We start from the raw sequence: 10,767 nt of genomic DNA, 5'->3' as shown, positions 1-10,767 counted from the left end.
CAAGTAAGTGGTGTGCGGCAGATAACAGTTTCACTGCTGGACCCTAGAGTCACCACCACCTCAGAACCAGGTGGTAGCTCCAGGGTTCCAATTGACGCAGCACAATTGTACTGAAAGAACAGGTTGCATGCTGGCCACCAGCATAATTATGTCCATTAGCACAACTGTGTTAATCTGAACCCTTTGGCTGCAACTGCATCAGACACAATCCCTTCTTTTGACCACACCAACGTGGGAATTCTGGGAAAAATGCTCCATTGTGGGAAAAAAAAACCAACAAGCCTATTGTGCTTGAAAATGCACTTTTGCCATTGCACTTGCAGTTGTAAATGACCGAATTCAGATGTGTGCATAAAGAATGACATGGAAAAAAGTGAACCCTCTTTCCAATCTGATGTTCCGCATAACTAACAATGAAGTACAGTAGTGCGCAACAAATCAAATATTATTGGAAATAATTTCACAAAATGCTACTTACTGTATATAAATCTCACATAAGTAATGTCCCTGCTAATAATAAAAGAAATCAAATATATATACATACATATAAACCCTGTTTCTCAAAATGTTTTCTAACTTCTAAAAAATTTCATTTCGAATTTGTCAGACTTTAAAAAAAAAATAAAAAAAGGAAAAAGTTACAGCATTGGCACCTGAGAAAAAACATGAATAAAAAGAGTTTTCCTGTGCCATTGGGAGGAATAGGCAGGAAAGGGAGAAAAAGCTTAAAGTAAATAAAGTTGGGGTTAATCACGCAAGTACACAAAATGTTCAAGGTTTGGTTTATGACAGTGCAGTTATATCAGTGCAGAAGTGATATTGACCTTTTTTTTACTGATAACTCACCGTATATTCCCGTAAAGTCTAATTTCAACAACATGGCTGGCTCAGTTCCGTGCATTCTCAGAGTGTTATTATACCTTAGTGCTGTTACCATGCAGATAAACAAAGCTGACATTTTAAGGCAGAGTTGTTATGTGAGGCATGCCCTTTCCCTGATCTCAATTAGAAGCAAATACAGTCATATGAAAAAAGTTTGGGAACCCCTCTCAGCCTGCAAAATAATTTACTCCATTTTTAACAAAAAAGATAACAGTGGTATGTCTTTCATTTCCCAGGAATATCTGAGTACTGTGGTTTCTTAACAAAGATTTTTTGTGAAGCCGTATTCAGTTGTATGTAATTAAATCAAATTTTGCTAATTTGAATGCATGTAACTGCTCATTACTGATTACTGGCAACACCAAATTAGTTGGATTAGCTTGTTAAGCCTTGAACTTCATAGGCAGGTGTGTCCAATCATGAGAAAAGGTATTTAAGGTGGCCAATTGCAAGTTGTGCTTCTGTTTGACTCTCCTCTGAAGAGTGACAGCATGGGATCCTCAAAGAACTGAAAACAAAGATTGTTCAGTATCATGGTTAAGGGGAAAGCTACAAAAAGCTATCTCAGAGGTTTAAACTGTCCGTTTCAACTGTAAGGAATGTAATCAGGAAATGGAAGGTCACAGGCACAGTTGCTGTAAAATCCAGGTCTGGCAGGCCGAGAAAAATACAGGAGCGTCATATGTGGAGGATTGTGAGAAAGGTTACAGACAACCCAAAGATCACCTCCAAAGACCTGCAAGAACATTTTGCTGCAGATGGTGTATCTGTACATCGTTCTACAATTTAGTGCAATTTGCACAAAGAACATCTGTATGGCAGGGTGATGAGAAAGAAGCCTTTCCGCACTCACGTCACAAACAGAGTCGCTTGTTGTATGCAAAAGCTCATTTAGACAAGCCACAGTTATTTTGGAACATAGTGCTTTGACGATGAGGAGACAAAAATGTAGTTATTTGGTCATAACAAAAAGCGCTTTACATGGTGGAAGAAGAACACTGCATTCCAAGAACAACTCCTGCTACCTACTGTCAAATTAGGTTCCATCATGCTGTGGGGCTGTGTGGCTAATTCAGGGACTGGGGCCCTTGTTAAAGTCGAGGGTCGAATGAATTCAACCCAATATCAACAAATTCTTCAGGATAATGTTCAAGCATCAGTCACAAAGTTGAAGTTACGCAGGGGTTGAATATTCCAACAAAATAATGACCCTAAACACACTTTGAAATCTACAAAGGCATTTATGCAGAGGGAGAAGTACAATATTCTGGAATGGCCAACGGAGTCCCCCGATTCGATTCGAAAATCTATGGGATGATTTGAAGCAGGCTGTCCATGCTCGGCAGCCATCAAATTTAACTGAACTGGAGAGATTTTGTATGGACTAATGGTCAAAAATACCACCATCCAGAAACTCATCAAAGGCTATAGGAGGTGTCTAGAGGTTGTTACATTTGCAAAAGGAGGCTCAACTGAGTATTGATGAAATATCTCTGTTGGGGTGCCCAAATTTATGCACCTGTCTAATTTTGTTATGATGCTCATTATATTTTCTGTTAATCCAATAAACTTTATGTCACTGCTGAAATACTACTGTTTCCATAAGGCATGTTTCATATTAAAAGGAAGTTGCTACTTTGAAAGCTCAGCCAATGATAAACAAAAGTTTAGATTATTAAGAGGGGTTCCCAAACTTTTTCATATGACTGAATATTCTCATCTGGCTCAATTTACTCTCACGTATAACAGGCATATGCAACCCGGGGCTCTTCAGCTGCTATACAACTGATCTACTACTATAAAGCCCAGTACTATAGTCAATTAAGGGATGATGTGCACCTGTGTATTCAGCAAATAAAGCTTGTGCTGGCTCACCGTTCTGCAATGATTACATGGAGCTACCTGAACACCTGTGTCATAGATTCTATATTTCTAAGCTACATGTTATTCAGTGCTGGACTGCAAACTGCCAACTCACAATCCCACAATGGGTAAAAAGCATGTATATTTTTGTTATTTCTTTCCGTACACTGTGCTGAAGAGTGAAACTGAAAGCACTTTTATTTTACATGAGATCTTATCTCCTCTGTTTTACAGTGTAATGTGTATTTTATCAGCTATAGCAGAAAAACTCTGTATTATGAATAAATGCTTATCTGAGGGGCAGGGAGCAGACAGTTTGATTTACACAGTATTGTTCTTGAATTCAACACGGACACATTCCAGGCTTTAATAGGCTGGATGACAAATATAAAAGAATGGACCAGCCTATCACGTTTTCCCCCCCAAGCTGGATGCCACTCCTGAGACGTTGGGTCTCAAAAAAGCTGGGAAAAGCTGTGCCCCTGGCTAAACATAGAGAGCAGTGGTGAGTTGGGTGGCATTTTTCAAAAGTAAATTGGTGCAGAATCCTTTTAAACCATACTGACCCGTCACTGTCATAATTCCAGGGTGTGGGATGGGTAGGTTAAAAAAAAACAGCCCATGACCCACAGCATGAATGTATATAGCATCTATCTACCCATATAAATATAAGGAATATATATATATATATATATATATATATATATATATATATATATATATATATATATATAAGTTCAGAAAGTACCTGCACTTTAACCCTCTCAGTTCGTAGTGGGTGCCCGGTCAAACGGTATTATGCAACTTTTCAAGATGGACCAGCACTCCAGTTTGTTCAATCAAACGTGAATATTTATTTGAATAGGACACGAGAGTGACTATTCAAATAAATATTCACGTTTGATTGAACAAACTGGAGTGCTGGTCCATCTTGAAAAGTTATATATATATATATATATATATATATATATATATATATATATATATATATATATATATATATATATATATATATATATATATATATATATATATATATATATATATATATATATATATATATAATACACAAAAGCCATGAATATCCTGTAAATTATATCCTTATAAACGGTGAGTAGTGATGTCATCAGTTATAAACGGTGAGTAGTGATGTCATTTCTGTCACATGACTCACTAAAATTTGTGTATTATAATAAATAAAGTACCCCCAGTTGTAAAATATGAGGGTATTAGAAGTTACCTCGGAGTTCCATGACCTGTATAAAAACACTCGGCCTTCGGCCTCGTGTTTTTATATGGTCATGAAACTCCTCGGTAACTAATAATATCCTTATATTTTACAAGAGGGGGTACTTTATTCACTATATATATATATACACATAAATTAAAAGATAGTCAGAAGACATTGAAAATACAAGCCCTATTTATTTGCCTCATGCTGAACAAAGGTGGATATTGTCCCTAAGTTGAGGCTTGATGTGCACCAGAGCTGAGCGAACTCTTATAACTTCCTCTGATAATAGATTTATGTCGTGATAATGTGCAGTTATCAATATGCAGAGTTATTTGACCATTCTCAGAGAACCATTCTTCTTACTCCACACTCACAGCAGAACTTTGCCCACTCCACTGGGTACTTGGTGCCACACTCGTGGCAGAACTTTGTCAACTGGCCTGACATATTGTTGTCAGCTGCTCTGATGTGGCCATCATTTAAAGGCTTTGAGTAGTCACTGGAGTCATACCCCATTGCCGCTTCAGGCCTGAGGAAATAAAGAAGTCACTTAGCATCATTATATTATTATTATTTATATTCAGAGACAAAACAAGGGATTGTACAGAAATTTTGTTGTTTACAGTTTTTTAGTTTATGGGTTTTCCCCTTTTTTTAGAGATAGTTGAGTGACTCCCAATAATGGAACAACAACAACCCTGCTGGCAGCCCTACAAGGTAAAGCAATAAGCTGAACTCAACACATTAATCTGAATGCAAACTCTGCAAAAAAACCTTTTTTAATATGTCCATGTGCTTTGGCCACCAGCAACACACACCAGCCAACACATTGCCTGTGGCCAGACCAAGCAGGACCTGGAAGGTGAAGATGAGAAAGGAGATGGCTAGAGCTTAGGTACAGAGCAACTGAATACACTACTAGAAGTTTTCACAAGGCTATATTTTCTGAAAAAAAGTTATCCGTTCCCTTTAGCCCCTTACCTTTCAATGAAACAGCAGAGTAAATGGTGCTTTGTGAAAAGTTATTTTTACTGGGTGGCCTTTAACCCAGAAATCTAGCTACTATCTCATTGGCAGCCTTCCAGTTTGATTGCCAATTAACATACTGTAGCACCTATGTAATGCATTTATACTTTTATAATAAAATAAAACTACCTTGCATTGTTTTCAGCATTGTAAGTTTTCCTTTTGTTGAATGAAGTGCCTGATGAAGGATTTTTAACCAAACTCGGAGGTGTTCTAGCTTTCAGTGCTCCTCTAAAATGAAACAAAGTGTCATTTATATATCAGTACAGTACACACTGAGAATGCATATCATGAAACAGATACATCAATGCACTGAACAAATCTTAAATAGAAAGTAAAGTTGCATTCTACTTCCTGTTTGTCTGAATGGGTGCCACCACCCGGGGCTGGTGCTCCTGTTTGCTGAAAACCACACATGCACATAGTGCCAGCCAGTTATATTGAGGAGACAGAAGAAAATGGCAACATGGTGCTCCTACAGTAGTACTCGAGGCCAGTGCAAGTGCCCCCCTCTATGCTAAACAATAAGGTTGTGCCTAACAATTTGCCATCCCCAGTGATTATACCTCTCTTGCCCCTATATGTAATAAAAGGCACTACTTTTGCCCAGGGGCAGTAACACATAGCAACCGATAAGATATTTGCTTTTAAACAGTTGACCGGTAAATTCTACCTGCTGATTGGCAGCTATGGGTTACTGCTCCTGGGCAAACTTAATGCCTTTTATTACATACCCCCTGCTCTTTTAAACAGCAACCTTATATCTGTAAACATCAACTATTATAGAAAAAGACAACCATTAAGTTTTAATGCTTTCTTAATGTGTTCTGACAGCTGTCTGGTGCAAAACAGTGGCAGGCAAAATGCTGCAGTCGTCACTTGTAAAAGGCAAATGTTATTAATATTGAAAGGTTAAATAAAAATAAAAGCAAATATTAGATTGTTGTGGGTAACTGCATTGGTACAAGGTAACATCAATGTTTGTAAAACAGGTGAAGGAACTATGAAGAGAAGTAGACCTAAATAGAATTGTTCAGTGTACAGAATAGATAGACTGTGCAAAATAAAAAATCTTTTTAATATAGTTAGTTAGCCAAAAATGTAATGTATAAAGGCTGGAGTGGCTGGATGTCTAACATAATAGCCAGAACACTACTTCCTGCTTTTCAGCTCTCTTGGTTTCCACTGATTGTTCCCCAGTCAGTAACCAATCAGAGACTTGAGGGGGGGCACATGGGTCATATCTGTTGCTTTTGAATCTGAGCCGAATGCTGAGGATCAATTACAAACTCACTGAACAGTTATGTCCCATGTGGCCCCCTTCAAGTTGCTGACTAATTCAGAGTTAGAGAGCTGAAAAGCAAGTAGCTGTTTCTGTTCTGTTAGACACCAGTCACTCCAGCCTTTATACATAAAATTTTTGGCTAACTAACTATATTAGAAACATTTTTTATTTTGCACAGTCTGTCTATTTACCCAGTTTTTATTTTTACACTGAACTGTTCCTAAGTGATCCTAGAGACCTGATTCAAGTCTGGACTGGAATTCAAAACAGGCCCTGGCACTTCAAGTACACAGAGGCCCAACCAGCCCCCAACCAGCATCCCTTCCTATTGTCAGAACAGTTTGCCAGTCTGGGCCTGTCCTGATTTGAGACCCAATGATAAATTGTTGTGACAAATCACTTCTGTTGCCCCAGTGCTTATAATGGCTGTGTTGATTGCTGTAAAGTGTTTGGAGTCCTATGGGAGAAAAAGTGCTCCATAAATAAACTAGGGATCATGTTGAACAATAGGGAATAGGCCAACATGCCACAGAGTTCCTTCAGTACACAATTGTTTTTCACTTCTGTATCAGATCATAATCGGCTGTTGGGACGATTTTGTTGAAACTATATGATCCTTTGCACCCCATCAATGTGACGATAAGTAGGTGGTTTTGTTGTGCTTAAACTGGTTTCTGACCGGCCATCTTAAAAAATCAATGACCTTGCTTTTAAATTTGCTGTAAGGAAGCAATAGTGTATTTGTGAACTGTAAACCATGGCAGGAGGGTATGTCCAGGCAAGGAGATATATTTTCCTATGGCATTACAAATACATACAATCGGGGAAGAAAAGATAAGAGATACAATATATCAGAGCAGCTCTATTCAGCTTTGCCAGATACCATACAGATGATGTAGACATCCATGTCCATTTCACACTAAGTGCAGATTTATTAAGGTTTGAATGGTAAATTTGAATTTTCCAATTTTTGTGTCAAAATTTACAAATTTGAATTTAAAAGCACCAACTCAAGTGTAAATTCGAATGTGAGATTTATCTCACCTTGACCATGGAAACAGTTCTAATTCAAATATTCGCCACCTAAGACCTGCTGAGTTAATGTACAAGTCAATGGAAGAGGACCATCTGAATATGTTAATAGCCTTCCTGACAGTCAAGTTTTTTTTTCAGAGGAAAACTAGATTCAAATTTGATTCCAATTTTCGGTTTGGGACTATTCAATCGAATATTAGACATTTAAGCTTTTCCATAAATAACCTCCCATCCGAGTTGTGAGTACATTAGAATTTGTTAGAGTAAAAAAAAAAATTCACATAAATTCTTAATTCAACCTTTGATAAATAACCCCCTAGGTTTTCCAAGATACTGCCATCAGTCTCCACTAAACATTGTGAGACTACAGGAATAATGGGCATGATGAATCTAATCCCACTAATAACAAATTTTCCTTTAATTTGGATCTTCATACCTTTAGTCTATTAGAAAATCATGAAAACATTAATTAAACCAATAGGCTAGTTTTGCTTCCAATAAGGATTAATTATATTTTAGTTGGGATCAAGTACAAGCAACTGTTTTATTACAACAGAGAAAAAGGAAATTGTTTTTAAACTTTAAATTTGGATTATTTGGATAATATGGAGTCTATGGGAGATGACAATTCTTGAATTCAGAGCTTTCTGGATAATGGGTTTTCGGATAACAGATCCCGTACCTGTACATGCAGTTCAGAGCTAAGCACTCACAATGGCCTAACAAAGTTTTTTTGTTGCTCCTGAGAAGTATTCATATTAAGACCCTTTAAAAATAGGAAAATGAATTTCCTATTTCATTGTCTAGAAAAAATAAATTCAAGCATGTTATAAAAATTAATGTTTGTGCCTAATTATAAACAATTGACAATTGTTTTAATGTCATTTGTTCTCTAAACCTAAAAATGTTGTACCGGTCATAAACATGCTATAAAAGTAATAAAGTTTCACTAAATAAAACTATATTGTTATTGCATTATAACTCACTTTTACATTTATTTGTACAGCTTTGTCGTTTTTCTACCGCACTACAGTTTCAGATTGTATATGTTATTGAAATAGTTTACTTTTGTTATGAAAAATTTGAAATCTTTTGTTCATTCTGAATTAACGAATTCAAAAAAAACAAAAAAAAAAAACAATATTCTCTTTATGAAAAAGACAGCATGGCTTTAAGGCAAGATGTAGGAGAATAAAAGGAAAACTGAAGAGAAAACATGCTCAGAATCAGATCCTTTATTTGGCAATATTTGGAAATATTTTGACAATATTTGCTCCACTGTGCCAGTGTCTAGTATATACAAACAGTATCTGTTTAGTATACGGATCACTGGCCTTTATCCAAAAACCAGGGTAGAGTTATGGCCTGTTGAAGGCTGAACAAGCATGCATCTCATAAGCTTTACCCCAGTACAGTTACAAAATGATATATATCCTACCTGTATCTTGGCTTTCTAAATAGTGATGCAAAATTATTCAGATTTTTCAAATTCTTTACATCTGGAACATTGTTTTTGAGACATATTTTTCTTTACTAGTTAACCTAGCCGATGAAGGTATATTGTCCATCATTTTACTGATTTATTCATTTGTGTAGCCATATTTAGGCTTTGAGGATTGTGTTGTTGCTTGCAAAGTTATAGTATTTATAGGTTATAATATGGAAACTGGCTGGGTGAGCAGCATGGGGTCCTAGGTTCAATTCCATCCACAGCACTGTTTTGTTCATGGGTTCTCTATGTTCTCTCAGTTTCCTCCCACACTCCAAAACATATATTCAATTTAATTAGCTCCTAATTATATAATTGCCCACAGAGTGTGTGAATGTAATAGGGACCTTAAATACACAGGTGCAGGGATGTCGCACCTCCCATGCTTGATAAAGATTGGAGTGCCACTCGAAACGTTGCTGTACTGCCATGCAAATATTTGCAAATATTAAAGGCGGTTTTATTGAAAAAATTTGGAGTGCTGTTAATGGATATATACAGGGCCGCCATCAGGGGGGGACAGGGGGGACATGCGTACCGGGCCCGGGCATGAAGGGGGGCCTGGCAGCGCTGCATTTTTTGAAGATCCGGGCCCCCCTTATGAGCGCCTGAGCCGTACGTCTTGCCTCTTGTGTTGCCGAATGCGGAAGTGCCGAAAAGCCGAAGCCGATGCGCAGAAAAGACCCGAAGTCACGGAAAAAGCCAGAGTCCCGAAGTCACGAAGTGCCGAAAAGACCCGAAGTCACGAAAACAGCTGAAGCCGAAGTCCTGAAGCAGCGCAAAGACCCGAAGTCACGAAAACAGCCGAAATTGAAGTCCTGAAGCGATGAAAAGACCCGAAGTCACGAAAGGAGGCGAAGTTGAAGTACTGAAGCCATGAGTTCAATCCTACTGAACACCAGTTTGTGTGGTTTTTTTTTTTTAATACCCTGGCCACCAATGTATTATTTTAATATTCTATAGGCCCCTGCCACCAATCTTTTTTTTAAAACATTTTTTTTGGGGCCCCAATTTTTTTTTTAACTCGTAAGGGGCCCCTTGCCACCATTGTTTTTTTTTGTTTTTTTTAAAAAAAAAAACAAAATTAAATTTTTTTTGGCGGCCCCATTTTTTTTTAACTTGTAAGGGGGCCCCTGCCACCAGTTTTTTTTTTTTTCAAAAAAAATTTTTTTTTTTTTCACATTTTTTTTGGGGCCCCAATTTGTTTTTAACTTATAAGGGGGCCCCTGCCACCAATGGTTTTTTAGCGCTGATGTCTGTGTGGTCTTTTAACTGCGATGTGGAGTGGGCGGGATATGGAGTGGAGCTTGGTCGTCAGTGTGGGCGGGGCCCAGGGGGCACTAAAAATTTTGTTGTACGGGGCCCCGTGATTTCTAATGGCGGCCCTGGATATATATGTCGCACCTCCCATCCAGATGTAGAAGATCATAATTGACCAGGTGTTCCAAGGACTGGGGCAGACAGAGTCGGGCAAAAAAATAAGACAGGTATGGGATCCAGTTCCAAATTACAGAAAGGACTTTTTCCATAGACTCCATTTTATCCAAATTATCCAGATTTTTAAAAATGATTTCCTTTTTCTCTGTAATAATAAAACACTTGATCCCAACTAAGATATAATGGGGCAAATTTACTAAAGGGTGAACTGGCTAACGCTAGCCAAAATTCGCCAGCGTGATGCCATTTTGCCACTTCGCCGATTTATTAACGGGTGCTGGCATAAATTCGCTAGCGAAGTGGACCTACTCTAGCACTACTTCGCACCCTTACGCCAGGCAAAGGGACGTAACTACGTTAATTCATTAAGTTGAGGATTTTGTGAACGTTACCTCTTGCGGCAGACATTTGATAACATATGGCACCTAAACTATACTGTGGGCACACGTGTAGGGCATTAGAACCCATTTATTAAGGTTCCATGGCCTTGTGCAGTGTAATGTAGTTGCTGCTGCA

At 37.9% G+C, this 10,767-nt stretch overlaps 1 protein-coding gene across 2 annotated transcripts in view; it reads right to left on the bottom strand.

Moving 5' to 3' along the window:
* Nucleotides 1-4,150: 4,150 nt before the first annotated feature.
* zc2hc1a.S (zinc finger, C2HC-type containing 1A S homeolog) overlaps nucleotides 4,151-10,767 on the bottom strand; it is a 34,427-nt gene continuing 27,810 nt past the window's right edge. For both annotated transcript variants that reach the window (XM_018268777.2, NM_001095330.1), the window contains 2 exon segments: nucleotides 5,135-5,236; nucleotides 4,151-4,508 (listed from right to left, as the gene is read on the bottom strand). In XM_018268777.2, the coding sequence (XP_018124266.1) occupies nucleotides 4,322-4,508; nucleotides 5,135-5,236 (289 nt within the window). In that variant the 3' untranslated portion in view covers nucleotides 4,151-4,321.

This window comes from Xenopus laevis, chromosome 6S (genome assembly GCF_017654675.1).
Source record: "Xenopus laevis strain J_2021 chromosome 6S, Xenopus_laevis_v10.1, whole genome shotgun sequence".
Lineage (NCBI taxonomy): Eukaryota > Metazoa > Chordata > Amphibia > Anura > Pipidae > Xenopus > Xenopus laevis.
The sequence above is the reverse complement of the archived record's forward strand: the minus strand, read 5'-3'. Positions and strand labels throughout refer to the sequence as shown.